The sequence below is a fragment of the Magnolia sinica genome, chromosome 13, assembly GCF_029962835.1.
Source record: "Magnolia sinica isolate HGM2019 chromosome 13, MsV1, whole genome shotgun sequence".
Taxonomy (NCBI): Eukaryota; Viridiplantae; Streptophyta; class Magnoliopsida; order Magnoliales; family Magnoliaceae; genus Magnolia; species Magnolia sinica.
The window spans coordinates 7,183,304-7,203,566 of record NC_080585.1 but is presented as its reverse complement, the minus strand read 5'-3'; the positions used below and the strand labels follow the sequence as shown (position 1 = coordinate 7,203,566).

Below are 20,263 nucleotides of genomic sequence, written 5' to 3'. Positions count from 1 at the left end.
AGTGTCAATAAAACCAACTCTGATTGTAATCATTAAAAATATTTAGTGAAGAAGGAAGGTGAGTCTGATCTATTAAAAAAATCTTTGCAATATTAAAAATTCCATAGAACCTATTCTATAGGTGGAGTCTTTAAAAAAAAATAAAAATAAAAATAAAAATAAATCCAAAAAGGGGATTCCTCCAATAAATTCCGACTTTGATCATTCCTAGTGGAATGGTAAAGACTAGATTTATCTAAAAATGCAAAAAATTGGCCAAAAAAATAAAAATAAAAAATACCAACAATGCATTCTCGCAAAAATTAAACAGATCCTTTTAATGCTTAGAAAATCTTTAAAAACTGAAAACCTGCGTGATGGTGAAATAAGCATCAGGTGTCGGAGGCAGTAGGAGGTATGGCTTAACTTTGTTCCTCAAAATTGGTAGAACTTAATGCTAAATAAGTACGACAAGCCTTAACTCTCAATGTCAGGATGGTTGTACAATTGTTAAAGGTAAAATAAATAAAACGACAAGAGAGTTCACCCGATTAAAGCAATAAAATTCCACCAGTGGAAAGACCAGCAACATTGAAAGTGTCCCATGCTAGTTGGCATTGCTCGAGCTTTTTTAGGAGTTGGTGAGAGAGTTGAGGGAGAGTTTTTCCCTCAATGCAAGATCTAGTTTAACATTTGATCACTCCAAAATGCCCCCCTCCTGATACTCACAAGAAGCTTGAGCTCTCTATGTTAGCAGGGTAGTCGTACAATTACGAAAGGTAAAGTAAATGAAACAAGAAGCAAGTTCACTTAGTCAGGGCAATCATATTCCACCAATGGAAAGATCAGTGACATGCAGAGTGTCACCCGCCAGTTGGCACAACAGAGCTTTTGCAGGAAGTGTTTGTGAGAGAGTTGAGGGAGAATTTTTTATGTTTTTTCTCTAGGCAGGAGTTATAACCTTTGATGTCTCCAAAATGCACCCACCCCCAATTACTTCCCTCATTACCCAATGAGCCTACGTGGGGATGCCATGTGGCACACTCTCTCATCCAATCACAAGCACTCACTTAGCATGTTTGTCCCTCATTTCAATCCCCCCTCCCCATTTCAAGATATCTCTCTGCTCCTCATATGCTAAGACCTTTTCTCTCCTTTAGCTATTTGTCTAGCTTAAATCCCTTAAAAGGGCATTTGGATCATAAGTAGTTATTTTTTTTTTTTACACACACGCACCTCCACACACTCATGCCGTAGTGGGATTTCACCACTTATGGATACTCAAACCCTTGATAGGGTGTTGAAACTCCTCAAAGTCTACCACCCGAGCAAGAGTAAGGATCCTTTGGATCATAAGTTACTTAAGATGAGTTATTTATGCTTTAAGTAGCTTATCTTGGTTTTTATTTATTAAGCCGAAGTGATTAAGTATAAGTAAAAAAAGTCACTTAGAGGTCGTTTGATACTATGGATTTTATTTTATTTATTTATTATTATTTTTTTTTTGGGGGGAGAGGTTTGAGGGGACTTCAAATCTCTTAATTAATATGTTTAACACCATAAAGTTACTAGGGATTTCAAATCCTTGTAAAGAGGGAGTTTGAAATCCAAGATGAAAACTTGGATTACAGCTAAAATCCTTCCAAGAGTTCGCATGCCTAACATGTATGTCACTAGGCTATTAATCTATTAGCCACATGTCTCACTGATGATATTCCAAAACAATCAAATTATCAATTGCATTACTATAATTACTTTTATACAATGATTTGCGTCGTCCAAACATTGTCCATGTAAATCAATAATTAAAAATCATTAGTTAGTACTTGGATGTGATCTTTTGCTTGTGGCCCATTCGAAACTTAGAATTTCATCATTTCCAAGCAAAGTATATATTTTGAATGAGCTTATTGCAACAATTATATCAAACGTCACGTACTTATATTAAATTTGATTTAATAATTAAATTCCAACCCTTTAAATATATTATGCATAACTATTTTTGGATTACAATAAGAGGATTTCATCCAACGGGTTTTCAAATCCATGCTCCCGAACAAATGATCTTAAATCAAACTTACTTATCTTAATTAAATTATTTATCTACTCTTGTAAGTAGAAAAAGTAATTCATTTGGTGATATCCAAACAGGTCCTTCGAGATCCTTCCTTCTCGTACCAAGGGGGAGAGAGAGAGAGAGAGCTCTCAGCGGAAACGGATTGGCTACTCCACCTGCCACCAGCCAATGGCTAGTGGTTGGTGCTCTTTGGGCCCCACCATGATGTATGTGTTTCATCCATGCCATCTATATATTTTTTAATATCATTTTATGGTACGAGACCAAAACTGAGGTATATCCAATCTCAAGTGGACCACATTACAGGAAACAGTGTTGAATGAACGTCAACCATTAAAAAACTTTTGGGGGCTATAAAAGTTTTGGACCAAGCTGATCTTTGTTTTTTCCCTTCATCTGAGCCTGTGTGACCTAATCAACAAATTGGATGTCAAATAAACAGTACAGTGGGCCTTAGGCGGATTTTAATGGCGGATATCCAATCACTATTGTTTTCCTGTGGTGTGGTCCAACTGAGATTTATGTCCCTCTAATTTTTTGGATTAAGCCTTAAAATGATCTGTAAAAATGGATGAACGGAATAGATGAAACACATACATCATGGTGGGGCCCACATAGCACAGACCACCAGCCACCGGGCCGGTGGCAGGGGGAGTAGGCAATCCGTTGCCTCTCTCACCGCCTTGTCTATCCAGCTGGTCAAGCATTCAAGCCTCCTAATCCCGTTCAATCCGGCCGGCCAAACAGGCCCTTAATCACTCTCCACCCCCAAACCCTTCGGTTAAGACTTGTCTAAAACACGGTTGACTCAGTTCACTCGATTTGACACGACAAGACTCGGTAAACTCAAAAAAAAATCTGATCCTCCGGGACCATTATCTAAGTTACACGTGGCATACAAGAACGACAAGCAATACTGTAGAAATCACAGGGTTTTCTGTCCATATAATACACCTCGAAAATCACATTGATTGGACAATTTAACTATCCTCTGGATGCTATAGATCGTACTCAACGTGTGATACAGTGGGAATTCGGGCTATGATGGGACCCAAAACTTTAACGGTTAAGATTATAACGTATGCTACATGTAAGGTGGATGCCACTCCCGAAGCTTAAAGGTTCTGCACTGGCACTGTAACTTATCTCGAGATTTTCTGGGCGATTCTCGAAGATACTGCAAATCTGATCACGGGTTGGAGTCGATGAGGCCCATCATCACAAGAAATTGGGCCCCACAGCCACAAATCCCACGAATCTCCGTATAGAATATTGGATTTTAAAAAATCAAGGTTGCGAGACGTACCTTAATGTGAAATGACTTCGAATGCCCATATTGCTACGAAGATCAACAGAACTGCCACTGGATCTGGCGAAACAACCTTTGACTTTTTAACTTATATATCGCCGAGATTTTAAAATTATCGCGATATTTCAGTGGAAAATCCACTAATGGATAAGACAGCGATAATTTCTCGTCATTTCCAAAATGTCGTCGGTTTTATTGTGATATTATCGCGTATTTAAAACCAATATTGAATCTCATTTTACAATTGTATATTTAAAATTTAAAATTATTTATTAATTTAAATAGCAAACACGATTAATTAGGAAGCGGATTGCATCTGAGTGGGTCATACATTGATGTATCTGTTTATCTACTCCATATATATTGGCCTAAAATTGAGGAAGATTAGCACAGATGACTATTGCATTTAATTATTTGTCCATTTAATGCAACCTAAGTTTAATGGTTTGTACATTAAAATGCATGTTGCCTTGAATTTAAGAATTTTATATGGTGTGGTCTACTTTACATTGTTGGATTTGCTTGGCTTGTAGGCTCATACCTTCGAATGATTTGAAAATTGAGATGGACAGAGTCAATAAACAGTTACATGACGGTGGGTTACACCGAAATGCTCGTTTGTGGAGACTGTCTCAGGTAATCAACTTTCTATCATTTAATACTGTAGCTGGTGTGAAACTCAATATGCTGGCACTTAAAAATGGTATATTTATCGTATAATAACTCAGATCAAACACACTAAATTGTGGAACTATCTGTTTCCAAGTTACACTCCAAAATTCAGACTGGTCAGACATTACTAACCACCGATTCATACACATTTGTTTCTTTGAAAAATGTCAATTGGATATTTTTCAATTTTTAACCGTCCAATTGATGCCTAGCCATCTAATATTCACATAACTAAATAAAAATATTTTTTAGTTGGCGATACATCTAAAATGGTGCTTTTAATTTTGGACGGTTCAGTTTAATTTATTTGTATGCGAAATATGCAGTTTTTCAGTAATTTCTAATTAACAGCGTATCTTCCCTCATGGACTGCCAGAGTATGAAAGTATTTCTTTCAATTACTAACTTCTGAGCTCGATACGCTCGACGATTTCCGTTACGAATCTCCATCCGCCGTCATGATGGCTTTGAGGGTCCTTTTAGCCGACTTGGACCGATCCGACGTGGTATTGTCTGCCACATAACGGCATCCGTCAGACGGCGTGCCGTCCGGCTATAAATACGGGCTCCTTTCCTCTCCCTACATCCGGCGAAGAGTTTCATCACTTTCACACCTGCCTTACCTATTGCTGCAGCACTCTCTCTCTCTCTCTCTCTCTCTGGGCGAAGTGAAGATAGGTAGGGTTTTCTGTCATCGTCTCTCTCATGGAGTGAGAAAAGCTAGGGTGTTCTGTCATCGTTTTCTTCGCTTCTTTCTAGCGGAATGGGGAAAAAAGAGCTTCTAGATAAGGAGAAGATAAATGCAGTACTTCAGATCTTGCGAAAACAAGCTCCTCTTACTGTAAAACAGGTGAGAAAGACATTTCTCTGTTTCTTGTTTCATCCAAAATTTTCGTGATTTGGAGTCATGAAGATGCATTTCTTATTCAAGTCGTCGATTTCTGATTCAAGATAAGATGTCTTTTTTATCATCTGAGATTTCAATCGCTTCCAATCTGACGAGAATTTGATGAAACGCATGCTATGATATGATTTTTATTGTTCCTCTTGCATTTTAGTGAGAAATATGGATCGATGTTGTTCGAATGCAGGAGAAGTTCTGCAACGACGCTTGCTTGGTACGGTTTCTGAAAGCAAAAGGCGATAGTGTGAAGAAGGCTGCAAAACATTTAAGAGCATGTCTTTCTTGGAGAGAGAACATCGACACTGGTAATGCTCGTTTTATTTCCTTCTCCTTGTTTCTGCTTTTTCCCTTCTATTCCTCTCTCTTTTCTTCGCGAATCTTACCTTTTCCTCTCATATTTCCCGTAGAAGGAGCCGTTAAAGCAGAAAACAAAAACAGTGAAAGCAACCATACATCTGTCTTCTATGAAAAATTGAAAAGTACTGAATCGCTCTATCTTTTTGTTTTTCTCCCTTCTTTGAAAAAAAACAGAGCATTTGATAGCAGATGAGTTCTCCGCCGAGCTGGCAGATGGCATCGCATACGTCGCCGGCAACGACCAGGAAGCCAGGCCTGTTATGGTAATTCCTTCTTTCTTTTCGCTAATTTCCTTCAGGTGAAAGTAAAAAAAAAAATAATAATAATAATTTAAAGATTTTATTTTTTATTTCTCATATGCAGGTTTTTCGGGTAAAACAAGATTACCAGAAATTACATTCGCAGAAACTGTGAGAAAATCCTTCTTAAAATTGAAAAGATAAACGTATTTTTTATTTCTTTTCCTTATATATTTTTTATTTAATTTTTTGCAGTTATATTCGTTTGCTGGTATTCACACTAGAAGTGGCGATTGCATCCATGTCGAGAAATGTGGAAGAGTTCGTACTCCTATTCGATGCAAGTAAGCTTTTTATCTGTCCGAAATTTCTGTACTCTTTCCAAAATGAAAGAAAAAAGAAGAAGAAGAAGAAGAAGAAGAAAGAAGATGTTTTAGTACATTTTTCAAAATTACCATATTATTCCGCAAATGTCCTGGAGCTTTTGTGAAGATCTGGACGGTTCATCTGAGGATTACTGATCAGCGATTGGTACTTCAACGGTCTGGATCACCAGTAGTCTCTCATCTAAGCCGTTCTAAAGTTTTTGTCGTCAAATAATAATAAATCGTTTCTTGTTTTGGCCAGTCTGAAATTCTTAGCATGTTTCTCTAAAAAATAAAATGCATTAATCCCTTCCTTTAATTCTCAAAGCTGTTCCTCCTTCAGTATGAGTCATGCATTGCCGTTTAAACCGGCATGACACCATGCTCCTCCAGAGCAGGCCATGCCGGCTCTGGAACTGCTTCCTGTGGCGCATGTTAGCAGACAACAGTAATTAATAACACTGGCGGGCAGGGACGATGTCAGTCCGCTTTGGGGCCAAAGAGCCGAGATGGCCCGTTTTGAATTATTAGCCTGCCCGTATTGCCCCCGAAATTTATCAACGCGTAGGGACATTTATGGCATTTCTCATCTGAGAAATGGTGAAAGGTACCGAAGATTCTCCTTTGCAGACTGACGTTTCCTGAGACGAAAGGAAAAGGATGGCCGTGTTTGAGATGAGAGGAGGGGCTTCTTTTATCCGTATTTTAGTCTTATTAGTGGGCAGGTAGTCGTCTGATTACTGAACTGAAATCACAGTCCGCCAGCTGGGTACCACGTTTGATAATTCATGGACAGTCCTGTTCTCCGTAAAGATGATCATAAACATACGAAAACAGAACTGGAGTGATCTGCGGACGGTTCAGATGGAATCGTTTGTGGTAACTCATCTAGCGGGCTAGGGATTATTTCAGTAGTCCGCGGATTACAAGAACGGGCGTATGGACGGATTATAGTCCCGAAAAAGAAAAGGTTTCGTTCATGACATTGCAGAACTGAAGCTCTTCTCATTTTTAATGAAGAGATAGCGTGCAATTGCAGGCTTTTTCAGATCGGGATCGGCTTTCTTGAATTTACTGCTGGCAACACTGAAGATCGTATCGGAATACTACCCCGGAAGACTGCACAAGGCCTTCGTCATCGACCCTCCATCTCTCTTCTCCTGCCTTTGGAAGGTAAAACTAAATAAACTTTCACTGTTGGTGCTTTTTTGCTTCATGATCTTGTATCGTATGGAAGGGTTATTTTCGTAATTTTGGATATTCTGAGAGTAGGTATAGAAATTTTAAATCGAGTTACATAGAAAGGGATTATAATTCAACCCGAAACACCTGTAGCCCAACTTCATTCTAGGCGAACCTTTGAAATTAATCGCGAGGTGTCCTCACCTGCCTTGACTTTTAAGTGCCCCATTCCCAATCTCCTCCACCCGTTTCCTGCCATATCGGAGAGGGAGTTAGTTGATGATTGTTACACTGACAGAGTATGATGGTTAATACAGAGACACTTGCTGATTCTAAACATGGTCTACATTAACTCAAAATTCAACTGTCCAGAATGACATTTTCTGGGTAATGACATTTTGATTTTTACATTTCAACTGTCCAATTAATGTCTATCAGTGGGCCAATTAGATAATTAATTAATGTTTGCTTAGTTTATGATCCATACCTCACAATGTGGACGGTTTTTATCGAGTTACTTGTATGCCAGGTTTACAAATTTTTGCCCCTGCTTTTTCACAATAACATAAGAGTATGGGAGAGGTTCTCGTCGGAAAGATGCGAAACCCTTTTGTTTTAATCTGTCGTCCAAATGCGGTAATTGCTTGCATGGCATGCTGTATTACATCCATCCGAGCCGTTGAATAGTTTAGCCCCACCATGAAGATAACTTGCTGCTAAAATCAGATTCATACGTTGGTTGGGTGGCTCCTTTTTCCGTGGAGTGGCCCACTTGATGAGTGGATTTGTCTGATTTTTGGATCAGTTGTTTTATGGTGGGGCGAACCTTTTGTGGACGGATTGGATGTTGTATACACTTCACCCGTTGACCCTTTTAAGCTAGTCAACAGTCAGTAGTAGTGTGTGAGACCTCTTAGCACGTGCATGCTTGTGCAACATCCTGTCTGTTCATCAGGTGGGCCTTACTGTATTTCGACCTGGTCCAAGAAATACAGACCAGATCAATCACCATATGGGACACACGTATGTCAGAACAACTGCATTCCTGCATACACTGTTGCCCACCTGATGATGGAAAGCCTGATTTCAGGACGACAGCACTAACAAGGTCGGGCCACTTGAGAACAGCATGCGAGTTGGTCCATCAAAGCAAAGAGCCCACAAACGGGTATTTGAGTTATATTCCATTGGTTGCTGTCACTAGTCCTTGATACAAACGATTTCGATGCAGGGTGTCCGTCCTTTCGTGGAGCTTTCAACGGTGACGATGGTGGTATCGTCCTTGGACTTCGAAGAGTCCCTGGATGACACATTTTCTTCCTACCCTCGAACCACCTCCCTCCGTTTCGAACCCTCGTCCGTACCCACCAAGATCGGCGGCTCCTCCTCCTCCCGCTTCTCCTTCACCGTCTCCCATTTCGACTCCCTCAAGCCCTGGTACCTTACGCGCACGGACACGTCAGCATCTTCACAGGTGGGCCACTTCGCCAACGCCAGCCCCTCGCTCATGGGTCCCGCACTCGTCTCCCCGCTCAATGCCCGCTCCTTCTCCTTCGCCTCCCCTGCCACAAGGACGTTACGTGGCGGTGGGCCCAAGACCTTCCCCTCTACGCCGCAGCCAACGAGACACCCCAGGACTCCAAGGCCGTCCTTCCTGCAGTCTCCCGCGGCATTTTTCAGGAAGGATTGCCAGATCAGCAGCAGAACGGACAGGTGCCGTGAATCCTTTTTCCCTTACCTTAGGTACTATCGGAATCCGTACAACGAGATGATCTACCGTTCGAAGATGAGGCCTCCACTTGGCGGGCTCATCTCGATCGTCTCTCCTCAGCTCAAGCGTCGCCACGTCACCTCGCAAAGGTTCTAAAACCCAGAAATGAGAGAGAAGAAGAAGAAGATTTTTTATTTTTTTTTAAATCCCTTTTGTTTTTTTTTTTTCCCCCCCAATATTTCAGTTCATACTTATATATAAATCCGATTTCGTTATCACTAACAAAACTGAAAATATCCTGCAATGCCGAAAACGCATAGTTCCTCACACGATTTCCAAGCACGTGGTGCGTGTTCTACGCGCAGTGCGCGAGTCAGCGGAAGGGAGAAGACGTGCCTAGACGGTTATGAGAGGGTGTGCGCATTGTCCGTTTTTGATGTTCGTGGCGATTCTCTTCTACTTTCCTTATTTTTCATTTCATTTTATTTTATTTTCTTGGGGCCGTTGAAAGGCGGACTATGGAAATCCGGTAGCGTGGTCGGGACGTCGTGGCATCGGAAATCATTTAAATGCCCAAACATTGAAAAATAAAAACAAGGAAACCATGAAAATCAATGTTACCTTCCTATCGTTCACATTGCTTATATCGTGTACCGTACCCGTTAATATTTTAATGAATATACAAAATAATAAAAGATTTAAATTAGTAAAAATCTGAGATATGTTTTGGGGAAACAATAGGAATATGTGTCGTGTTTGTTTGTTTGCTTGAAAGTCAAAGGTTGAATGGACTGAACCGCGTTGGAAATTGGAACCACACAGGCTTAAAAAAAATGCGCACACGGTCGGTCTCGGTGTGTCTTGTCTATTGCGAGCGTCCGCTAGCACTCGAGGTTATGTTCGAGGGCGTACGTCATACAACCTAGTTTTGCTGTCTCTTTCCTCTGCAAGTCTTCTCCATTTTCTCGTCTTCTTTGGATATATAATTACAGTATCGTCATATGTTGTGAATTAATTATTTTTTTTTTCCTGAAGAAATCTTCAAGCAATCTGCATGATGTTTTAATTGGAACTGTTGCAGTATGTGGGTCCCAACAAGGATCGGGTGTACAATACTATGTTTGTCAAGCACTTGCGACATTGGAGCAGTAGATCGATTAAGATGGCAAAAAATCATAACGGGTTATACGTATGCTGACTGACAAATGGGGAATAGGTAAGGCACATGGTGGCATGCTTAGGTTGTGGATGGTCACACGTGTAAAGCATTTAATGCATGTGGTGCACGTAAATATGGTGCATATGCATGTGCACAGAACATTATACTCACACGAGAACCCGTATAGTTATCAGACCCTTTAAGCGAAGGTATATTATACCTGATAAACGGTTATCTTAGGCATTGCATGCACCCAAATAGCCCCATATTGGACCGATGATTCTGACCATCACTCTAAATGAAGTTAGAACAATGAAAATAAGAGTTTCAATGGCTGGCATTCAACTGTTAAGATCATCACCCCGAGTCCTAGTTATGGGATAATGGCTTATCTATGCTAGCTATTAATGTGAATGTGAACGGTTCGGACCATCTCAGCATGGGTAGTCACACACGCTGCATTCTGCTTCGCCACAAAGGCAAAACGATGTAGGTCGTCCAGCGGGTTCGGTTTCTGAATTGCGCACAATCCTACCAGTATGGAAATGGACGTTCTGATCCACTACACTTGTGACATGGTACAGTGATAGGTAGTATTTATGTAGAAAAACGACAATGTCGAAAGAATGGAGTATCGCAGATGTCTATACATCGTCCATGTCGACGGTGACTACGTTTCAGACCGTCCATCTAGTTGCCCCTACTGCAAAGGCAGATTGCAAGTTAAATAAGACCATATCTATTCGATGAGCTTGTTGATCATGTGATCAGCATCCGATACCTTAAAAGCAGCGCAGAATGGTGATAGCCTGGATTGTTCCATGGCTGTAGATTTTGAACCCGAGCCATACTTTTTATGGCCCACTAGATGAACGGCCCACATTTGTTAATCCTGTGCTAATACCCAATAGTATCTTGGAGAGATGGCTCTATGGTATCACTTCCCATAATGAAGATCCTAGCCACCAATCTTGAGTCTTTTCTCGGTTGAACGTGGAGTTGGTTGCTATTATAACCTCTTCAGCCGTCTATCTCTAGGCTTACAAATCAAAAAATATAAATGCTGTATGAAGGAGATCTGAGGCATAGTCCACCCATGCTAAGTCCCAATAAGACCAACCGTCTGGATCCCGAACGATGTACCCATTTACCAGGACTGAATCTCAAGATATTTAAGCCCACTCATCTAAGCTGTGTATCCGCAGGGACCCGCTGTGGAAATTAGCTGGCCAACCTATCAGGTAGGCTGTTCACTCCCTAAGTATAGGGTTGTGATGTAGTAATAAACTCGGTAAGACCGAGGTCGAATCCACAGGGACTGATACCTATACGTTATCTGAAACCAAGTAGAACTAGAACTAGACTAAGATGTGATCTAAACCAAATAGAATTTAAGAAATAATTGTGGAATAATTATCTAAAACTTTAAGAAATTCAGAGGAAGGAAACTAGGGATTCAGAGGATCCACTTGTAGAGATCAGGGAGATCTTATGCCTGCATCAAGGATTCAAACTGAACTTACTTGATCTGATTTTCAAGAGATGAAAGGTATATGAATTAGAATGGATTCCATCATCCTACCATGCCCAGGAGACAAAGCAAATAACGGGATTAAACTAATTGCCAACCAATCGAAAGTACATGAAAGTTAGGAAGAGTACTATCATCCAACCATGCCCAGGAGACGATGGTGAACAACAGGGCCTCCTGACATCATAAACATCAAAAGAGAAAAAGAGATATTCAAAGCCATTGCAAACCCATTGTAATTTCAGTCACAACAGACCATTAAAGACTGAGTAAATATTCTTTTAATAATCAACTCAAAACCAAGTTCAGTTCATAAATTTAAATGAAAAACAGGAAATAGTGTCTCTCATCTCGCTACAGGCTTCACCTCTTAGCCCTAGCTAAGAGGTTTAGCTCAACATGATCGGGCTGATTAAAACATAATAATAAAAAGGAAAAGAAAAAGAAAAGAAAAGAAGAAAATAACTTAGTCTTTATCTCTCACATTCCAGCCGCTGATGCAGCCAAGCCAAACTCCACGTCTTCTTCCTTTCACGTCCAGCAGTCCCACGATCCAGCAGAAAAAACACCTGCTGCTTCCCACGTGCAGCAGCAACCGACCTCAGCAGCAGCAAACCACGTTCCGCAGCAGCCTACCGCAAGCCTCCCTCTGACGTGCAGCAGCAGCCGAAACCGTTCCTCAAAACCGAGACCCGTTTTCAAGCATATCTAGATAGCAGGCGGGCCCAAAATCAATGGTTTTATGGGCTGATATGTCCGTTGGGCTAATTCCACAGCGATCCAATGGCTAAAATTTGACGTGTACGGTTATTTTTTTGTCTTCAGGCCACGTATGAAGTTTCGACTTGATCAGATGGTGGGAACCCTATGATCTTGTATTGTGGACGTCTTTTAGGCCTGTTTAAGATGAGTGGCTGGACTTTCTCTGATCTCTGACGTGTAATTCTGTCGATCTTGGGTCTCTAGAGTCCGTCCCATGCTTTGGTGACTTTAGAGCGTTAAGTTCATGCTTTAAGCACCCTTTTCGGTCCAAGCTCGTACATACACCCTGCATTATAAACATGATTAATCAGGCCATTAAGCGGTATCATGCGTGTAATTCTATGCAACAACTGGGTCTGATATGCAATATTTGACCCTCAACACAACCCCCAACCAGCATTTTGCTAGTCCTGAGCAAAGTATGCGAAAAATAAGTTGAGAATTACAGAACAATTTCTATAAAATCGAATGACTTTTGAAGAGTAATCCAGATATGAGAATTTTTAGATTTATGACTGTTGGATATTACTTTCTCCTAGACTCCAGCGCACGGTAAACTTCATAATCAAGTTCAAAGTATTATTCCATTAATTAGAAAAATTCTAACCATTGAGAGCTATGAATGTATAGTCTAATCTCGACTTGTCAACATTAAGATTCACCTCGATATTTAAGGATATCATTGGTAACAATTAAGAGAATTCACGATAACTCAACTTGGCTTACACACTATCTTTTTATTCTTTTAATTAATTTTTTTTTCTTAGAAGTAACGCCAAGAAGAGGGATCAGATCCTCACCTATAGGGAGCAAACCTAAGGTAAAGACTGTACACCCAACTTTTTCACATATCATTCATGGGGAATCGAATCCTCACCTATAGGGAGCAAACCTATGGTAAAGACTGTTTGCCCAATCTTTTCAATTTTTCAGGTTGGTTCCATTCAAGCTTAGTGATCACCTAATTAATCTTTCAATATTGAATGAAACCTTAATGTGAAAGCGAGATGTGACATGTAAAATTATGATTCAATAAATGTTTAAAACTTCTAATCATGGATTAATAGTTCTAACTTAACTGTGAAATCTAACAAATAGTTGGATCCAAGAGTCATCAATTCCAACATCACTTATCTTAAAAAGAATTCTAAATCCAGGATGGCCGTCAAAATCGCTTCGAATTTATACGAAATTCTAAAAAATTTTAAAAATTTTCACAATTTCTGCTCAAGACTAAGAAAATACTGATTAGGAAACCTAATCTCCCACCCCCAACCTAAAATCTACATTGTCCTCAATGTAAAAGAAATAAGCATGCAATGCACATGGGACAAAATAAGTAAATGAGAAGTGATGGGAAGATAGTAACTGGATGATACATAGAGAAACACTTTCCAAGAGATCACAGCATGGGCGTCGGTCGAGAGAAAAGGCAACAAAAATAACACAAAATAAAATCCTACCTATACCACTTTCGTAGGTGCTCTCGATTACATTTAGCGTATGCAACAAGCCTTTAAACCCCTAGGTTACCCCTAGTGGACGAGTTGTAGTCTCGTGAGGGTTTGCAGTAATGTTACCCACAAACATTGGACTAACTAATGATATAAACGAAATGAAATGAAGAGCTGGGTTGCCTCCCAGGAGCGCTAAGTTTACCGTCTTCAGCCAGACAAATAAAGCAACTACCCTAGTCCTAAGAAAACAGGAAACCTACCTATACCTCCATCAGACTAGGAGATCAATCCTGGTAAACAGGATCAGTCAGAGGCATGGACATGTCCTCTAAATCAAATTTCTTGACAAATGGTTTCAATCGATGTCCATTGACTTTAAACTCCTTGCCATTGTCGGGATCTCTTATCTCAACGGCCCCATGCGGAAAAACAGTGACAACAATGTAAGGGCCGGTCCAACGAGATCGAAGCTTACCCGGAAAGAGATGTAATCGAGAATTGTACAAAAGGACCTTCTGACCAGGCGTGAATGATTTTCGCAAAATATGTTGGTCATGAAATGCTTTCATCTTGTCCTTGTAAATTCTCGAATTATCGTACGCATCATTCCGGATTTCTTCAAGTTCATTCAATTGAAGTTTGCGTAGCGAGCCAGCGTTGTCCAGATTGAAATTAAGATTTTTGATCGCCCAGTACGCTTTATGTTCCAGCTCCACAGGCAAGTGACAAGCCTTCCCATAGACAAGTCTAAAGGGAGACATTCCAATAGGGGTTTTAAATGCAGTACGGTATGCCCATAAGGCATCGGTCAATCGAATTGACCAATCCTTACGATCAGGGTTGACCGTCTTCTCCAAGATGTGTTTAATTTTCCTATTAGAAATCTCGGCTTGCCCACTTGTCTGTGGGTGGTATGGGGTGCTCACCTTATGAGAGATACCGTATTTCTTCATTAAGCTCTCAAATGGTTTATTACAAAAGTGTGAGCCCCCATCACTAATGATGGCTCGAGGCGTTCCGATTCGAGAAAGAATGTTTTCTTTTAGAAATTTAATGACCGTGCGATGGTCATTCTTTCGACACGGAATCGCTTCGACCCATTTAGTGACATAATCCACGGCGAGCAAAATATACAGATTCCCAAACGATTGGGGGAATGGTCCCATGAAATCGATGCCCCAGCAATCAAATGCTTCAATGATGAGGATGGGATTCAAAGGCATCATATTTCGACGGGACAATGCTCCCAATTTCTGACAACGCTCACAAGCTTTGCAAAACTCATGAGTGTCCCTAAACATAGTGGGCCAGTAAAAGCCACACTGCAGAATCTTGGCCGTGGTCTTTTTAGCAGAAAAGTGACCACCACAGGCCTCTGAGTGACAGAAGGAGATGACGCTCTGATGCTCATCGTCTGGTACACATCTCCTTAGAATTTGGTCTGGGCAATATTTAAATAAATAAGGATCATCCCAGAAAAAGTTACGCACCTCGGTGAAAATTTTCTTCTTATCTTGCGCAGTCCACTGTGTCGGTATGGCACCTATAGCAAGATAATTAGCAATATCAGCGAACCAAGGTGAATGGGAGACTCTGAACAGTTGTTCATCAGGGAACATATCATTGATATGGGTCGCCTCAAGGGAATCAGAGGTATTAAGGCGAGAAAGGTGATCGGCCACTACGTTCTCTACTCCCTTTTTATCTTTAATTTCTAAATCAAATTCTTGGAGTAGAAGGATCCATCATATCAAGCGGGGCTTAGAATCATTCTTAGAAAGAAGATACTTCAGTGCCGCATGATCTGTATAGATAATGATCTTGGATCCGATCAGGTAGGACCTAAATTTATCCAAGGCGAACACTACGGCTAAGAGTTCCTTTTCCGTAGTCGAGTAGTTCACTTGGGAAGGATTTAGAGTCCTACTTGCGTAATGAATGACGTAGGGCTTCTTATCTTTTCTCTGGCCTAGGACTGCCCCAAGAGCATAATCAGAAGCGTTGCACATAAGCTCAAAAGGAAAGCTCCAGTCGGGTGGCTGCATGATAGGTGCAGTGGTTAACGTGCCCTTAAGCTTGGTGAAAGCTTCCTGGCATTGCTCAGTCCACTCGTACGGAGCATCCTTTTGAAGAAGATTACATAAAGGACGAGAGAGAAGACTAAAGTCCTTTATGAATCGCCTGTAAAATCCTGCGTGTCCTAAGAAGGATCGCACGTCTCTGATGTTCTTGGGTGGAGGTAGGTTAGAGATAAGATCGATTTTTGCCTTATCTACCTCGATTCCTTTGGACGAGATGATATGCCCAAGGACAATTCCCTTTTGAACCATGAAATGGCACTTCTCCCAATTAAGTACCAAGTTCTTTTCTTCACATCTTTTCAGCACACATTTAAGACTTTCCAAGCACTTGCTGAAAGATGGACCGTAAACAGAGAAATCGTCCATGAAGACCTCTAAATATTGCCCTACCATATCAGAAAAGATACTAAGCATCATTCGCTGAAAGGTGGCAGGGGCATTACATAGTCCGAATGGCATCCTTCGATAGGCAAAGGTGCCGTAGGGACATGTAAATGTAGTCTTTTCCTGGTCTTCAGGGGCTATCTCTATCTGGTTGTAGCCCGAATACCCGTCAAGGAAACTGTAATAGGAATGACCAGCTAACCTTTCCAGGATCTGATCAATGAATGGTAAAGGAAAGTGGTCTTTTCTCGTGACGGTATTCAACTTCCTGTAGTCAATGCACATTCTCCAACCAGTAGTGACTCTAGTTGGCACGAGTTCATTATTAGCATTGGCTACGATGGTGATTCCGGACTTCTTAGGGACTACTTGAGTTGGACTCACTCATTGACTATCAGATATAGGGTATATAATACCCACATCCAATAGTTTAAGAACCTCGGCCTTAACCACTTCCTTCATATTTGGATTTAGTCTACGTTGTGGTTGCCGAGCGGTTTTTGCATTATCCTCAAGATATATGCGGTGAGTACAAATCGAGGGATCGATTCCCTTGAGGTCCGCTATCGTCCATCCCAGGGCTCCTTTATGCTCAATGAGAGTAGATATAAGCATACTCTCCTGTTCTTTCTCCAGGTGGGAAGAGATCACCACCGGGTATGTCTCATCTTGACCTAAATAGGCATATTTCAAATCAGAGGGCAAAGGTTTTAGGTCAAGCTTCGGCGGCTTGAGGTTAGAAGGTAGAGGCACTACATCGGTTTGTGGCAATTCTTCAAATTGTGGCCTCCACCGGTTAACTTCAAGTACCAGTGCAGTATCAAGCAAGGCACACGTCTCCCTAATCATGTCATCATCAAAATCATGGGAGTGGGCCAGGCACGTCTCCAGATTGTCGGAGGATAAGGTCAGCGGTGTCGTATCTTCCACGAAAGAGTCAATCATATTAATGTCGTGGAAATCGTCATCATCCTCTGAGTTGCTGCCGTTATTGAAAAAAATGTTTGACTCCAATGTCAAATTTCCAAAAGACATAGTCATGATACCATTCCTGTAATTGAAAATTGCATTTGACGTGGCAAGGAATGGGCGACCAAGAATGACAGGAATCTGAGTGCTCATGTTATTGATGGGTTCGGTGTCCTGGATGATAAAATCTACAGGGTAGTAAAATCTATCGACCTAGACTAACACATCCTCATTTATCCCTCTTGGTACACGAACAGAGCGGTCAGCAAGTTGTAGTGTGGTTGGGGTGGGTTTTAATTCACCCAAACCTAACTGTTTGTATACCGAGTAGGGAATCAGATTGACGCTCGCTCCTAAGTCAAGAAGTGCGTGATCAATTCGATGGTTCCCGATTACACATGATATAGTTGGGCTACCGGGATCCTTGAATTTCTGTGGCACGTCTTGCTTCAGGATGGCACTCACTTTCTCAGTCAAGAAGATTTTCTTTTGAATAATTTTCCGTCTTTTGGTCGTGCATAAGTCTTTCAGGAATTTGGCATATGAAGGTATCTGTTTAACGACATTAAGTAGAGGAATGTTGACTTTCACCTGTTTCAACACCTCTAGGATATCTTGAGAGTTAGAGAGAGGTTTTGGTGAAACCAACCGTTGGGGGAATGGAGCTACTGACTTCTCTAGAAGTTCCGGTTCTACTTTTTGTGGGGCATCACTGGATCCATCATTGTTGTCCTCTTTTGGTTCTTGAGGCTTTTCGGGCCTAACCGGAAGAGTTTTATCAATGATCTTCTCACTCCTAAGAGTGGTGATGGATTTAGCATGCCCCATCTGATTTGAAGAGCTGGGATCATTATTCTCGTACTGCGGTTTAGGATTGGGGAGAGGTTGTGCAGGAAGCATCCCCTTTTCTATAACCGTCATACGAGAATCTATCTTTTGCATAAAATCTGTGATTCCCCGCATTGCCTGAGCCAGCTCTTGTATGGGATTTTGAACCGGTTCCTCTTGAGGTTTCACTTGATTTGGATTTTGATTGAAGAAACCTGGAGGAGTCGTCGTTTGTCCATTCCTCCAACTAAAGTTTGGATAATTTTTCCAGCCAGGATTGTATGTGTTGGAGTTAGGTCCAGTAAAAGGTCTTTGATAGTTGTTTACGGCATTGGCTTGTTCATTCAACACTCCTCGAAAGGCGGGTATTGTAGGACAGTTTTCAGTTGTGTGAATGTTGCAATCACAGATGCCGCAAACAATTTCATTGACCTTATCCTTCTTTCCTTCCATGGCCTCAACTTTCCTCATGAGCGTAGTCACTTTACACTTGAGATCATCCTCTTCTTTCAAGAGATATAATCCACCTTTCTCCTTTAATTGAGTCGGCCTAGACGTGGTGTTCGCCATTGGGTAATAGTCCCATGATTGTGTTTTTTCAGCGAGACTATCGAGGTAATCCCATACCTCGTCAACATCTTTGTTGATGAACTCTCCATTACACATTGTCTCGACCATTTGGCGCATGGAAGATGTCAATCCATCATAGAAAAAATTTGTAATGCGCCACGTTTCAAATCCGTGTTGTGGGCATGAACTGACCAAATCTTTGAACCTTTCCCAACATTGGAAAAATGTTTCATCTTCCTTTTGGGCAAAGTTCATGATCACTTTTCTAAGGGTAATCGTTTTATGATGTGGGAAGAATTTTTTTATGAATTCCCTCTGCATATCGTTCCATGTGCCAATGGATCTAGGACGCAGTGAATGTAACCACGTCTTAGCTTTCTCTTTTAAGGAAAAAGGAAAGAGTTTCAGCCTAATTGTATCCTCAGATACATTAGGAAAACATAATGTAGCTATAATCTCATCGAACTCTTTCAAATGTAAATATGGACTTTCTGATTCAAGTCCATGGAATTTGGGAAGGAGTTGGATAACTCCTGGCTTGATGTCCATTTGTCCTGTGTTTTCAGGAAAAATCATGCATGAGGGCGTACTCACTCCCGCCGGTTGTAGATAATCTCGTAAAGTACGAGGCGGGGGTTCCTGTTGTACCTCATTTTCATCTTGGGTATCCTCCACCCTGGGTGGAAGTAGAGGAGGTTGGTCTTCAGCCATAACTTCAGTTAACTCAGGGGATTTCGAGCGGTGTCTAGCCCTGCGATGGATAGTCAACCCCTCAACCAATCCTCCTTCAGTCAAGAGACGTCGAGTGTTGTCACGGGCCCACTTGGGCATGAAACACTCGCAGCCCTCAATCAAATTCAAAGTCTAATCCTAAGAAAGGAAAAGAAAATCTAAAAAGAAAGAGAGAGAGAGAGTTGGAAAGAAATTACCAAATTGATGCCCCTAAGTTAAGGACCTGCAAAAATAAAAACAAAATAAGTTAGATTCTAAAAGAAGAGGAACAATCCTTTAAAATAAAGGTAGAAGTAAACTAATTTCTAAAAGAAAGTGAAAACTTCTAAAATGAATTAGGAAAGTCCTAAACTAGAAAGTAAATTACTAAAAGAGAACTGAAAAAATATAAAGTAGGGAAGGAGCTTACCGAATTAGAAATTTCTATTTTAAAGGCCTACAAAATATGAAGGTTAGTTTCTAAACAAAAATTCTAAAAATAAATTAGGAAACAAATTAGATTTTAAAAGAATTTAAAATTAGAAAGTTACTAAAATAAAATAAAAATAGAAAGTTAATTTCTAAGAAGGGAAAGAAATGACCTAAATTCTAAAAATAAACTATTCCCTACAGATGGGAAGATACTAGAATTAGAAAATTTAAACCCTAACTTTAAAAATAGGAAAAAGTAGAGAGATTAGGAAGGAATTACCAATTGAGAAACTTATGTCAAGATCCTATAAAACAGGAAACAAGTTAGTTTTGAACTCAAATAAAAATAAATAAAAACTAAGGTTAGTAAAATCCTAATCTTAAACTAATCCTAAAACCAATTAATTTCAGAGAATCGTAACCGTCAGTCCCCGGCAACGGCGCCAAAAACTTGTTCACTCCCCAAGTATAGGGTTGTGATGTAGTAATAAACTCGGTAAGACCGAGGTCGAATCCACAGGGACTGATACCTGTACGTTATCTGAAACCAAGTAGAACTAGAACTAGACTAAGATGTGATCTAA

The 20,263-nt window shown here is 40.7% G+C and overlaps 1 protein-coding gene and 1 non-coding gene across 2 annotated transcripts; both read left to right on the top strand.

The window, feature by feature from the left end:
- The first annotated feature begins 4,592 nt into the window (after positions 1 to 4,592).
- Positions 4,593 to 9,439, top strand: LOC131222616 (SEC14 cytosolic factor-like). The gene is made up of 7 exons (XM_058217758.1): positions 4,593 to 4,887; positions 5,129 to 5,246; positions 5,473 to 5,561; positions 5,662 to 5,708; positions 5,793 to 5,881; positions 6,942 to 7,075; positions 8,316 to 9,439. Exons 1-7 carry the CDS (start codon positions 4,801 to 4,803, stop codon positions 8,949 to 8,951), a joined length of 1,200 nt encoding a protein of 399 aa, XP_058073741.1. The 5' UTR covers positions 4,593 to 4,800; the 3' UTR covers positions 8,952 to 9,439.
- Positions 9,440 to 18,702: 9,263 nt separating this feature from the next.
- LOC131224403 (small nucleolar RNA R71) lies at positions 18,703 to 18,809 on the top strand. Its single transcript, XR_009160891.1, has one exon. It is a non-coding gene; the product is annotated as a small nucleolar RNA R71 (small nucleolar RNA).
- Positions 18,810 to 20,263: the final 1,454 nt, after the last annotated feature.

Bases quoted from the DNA above. Each gene is read 5' to 3' on its own strand.
- LOC131222616 (XM_058217758.1), top strand. From the start codon at position 4,801: ATGGGGAAAAAAGAGCTTCTAGATAAGGAGAAGATAAATGCAGTACTT. The intron at 5,247-5,472 runs GTAATGCTCGTT...GAAAAAAAACAG, and splicing joins GAGAGAGAACATCGACACTG to AGCATTTGATAGCAGATGAG. The intron at 5,709-5,792 runs GTGAGAAAATCC...AATTTTTTGCAG, and splicing joins AAATTACATTCGCAGAAACT to TTATATTCGTTTGCTGGTAT.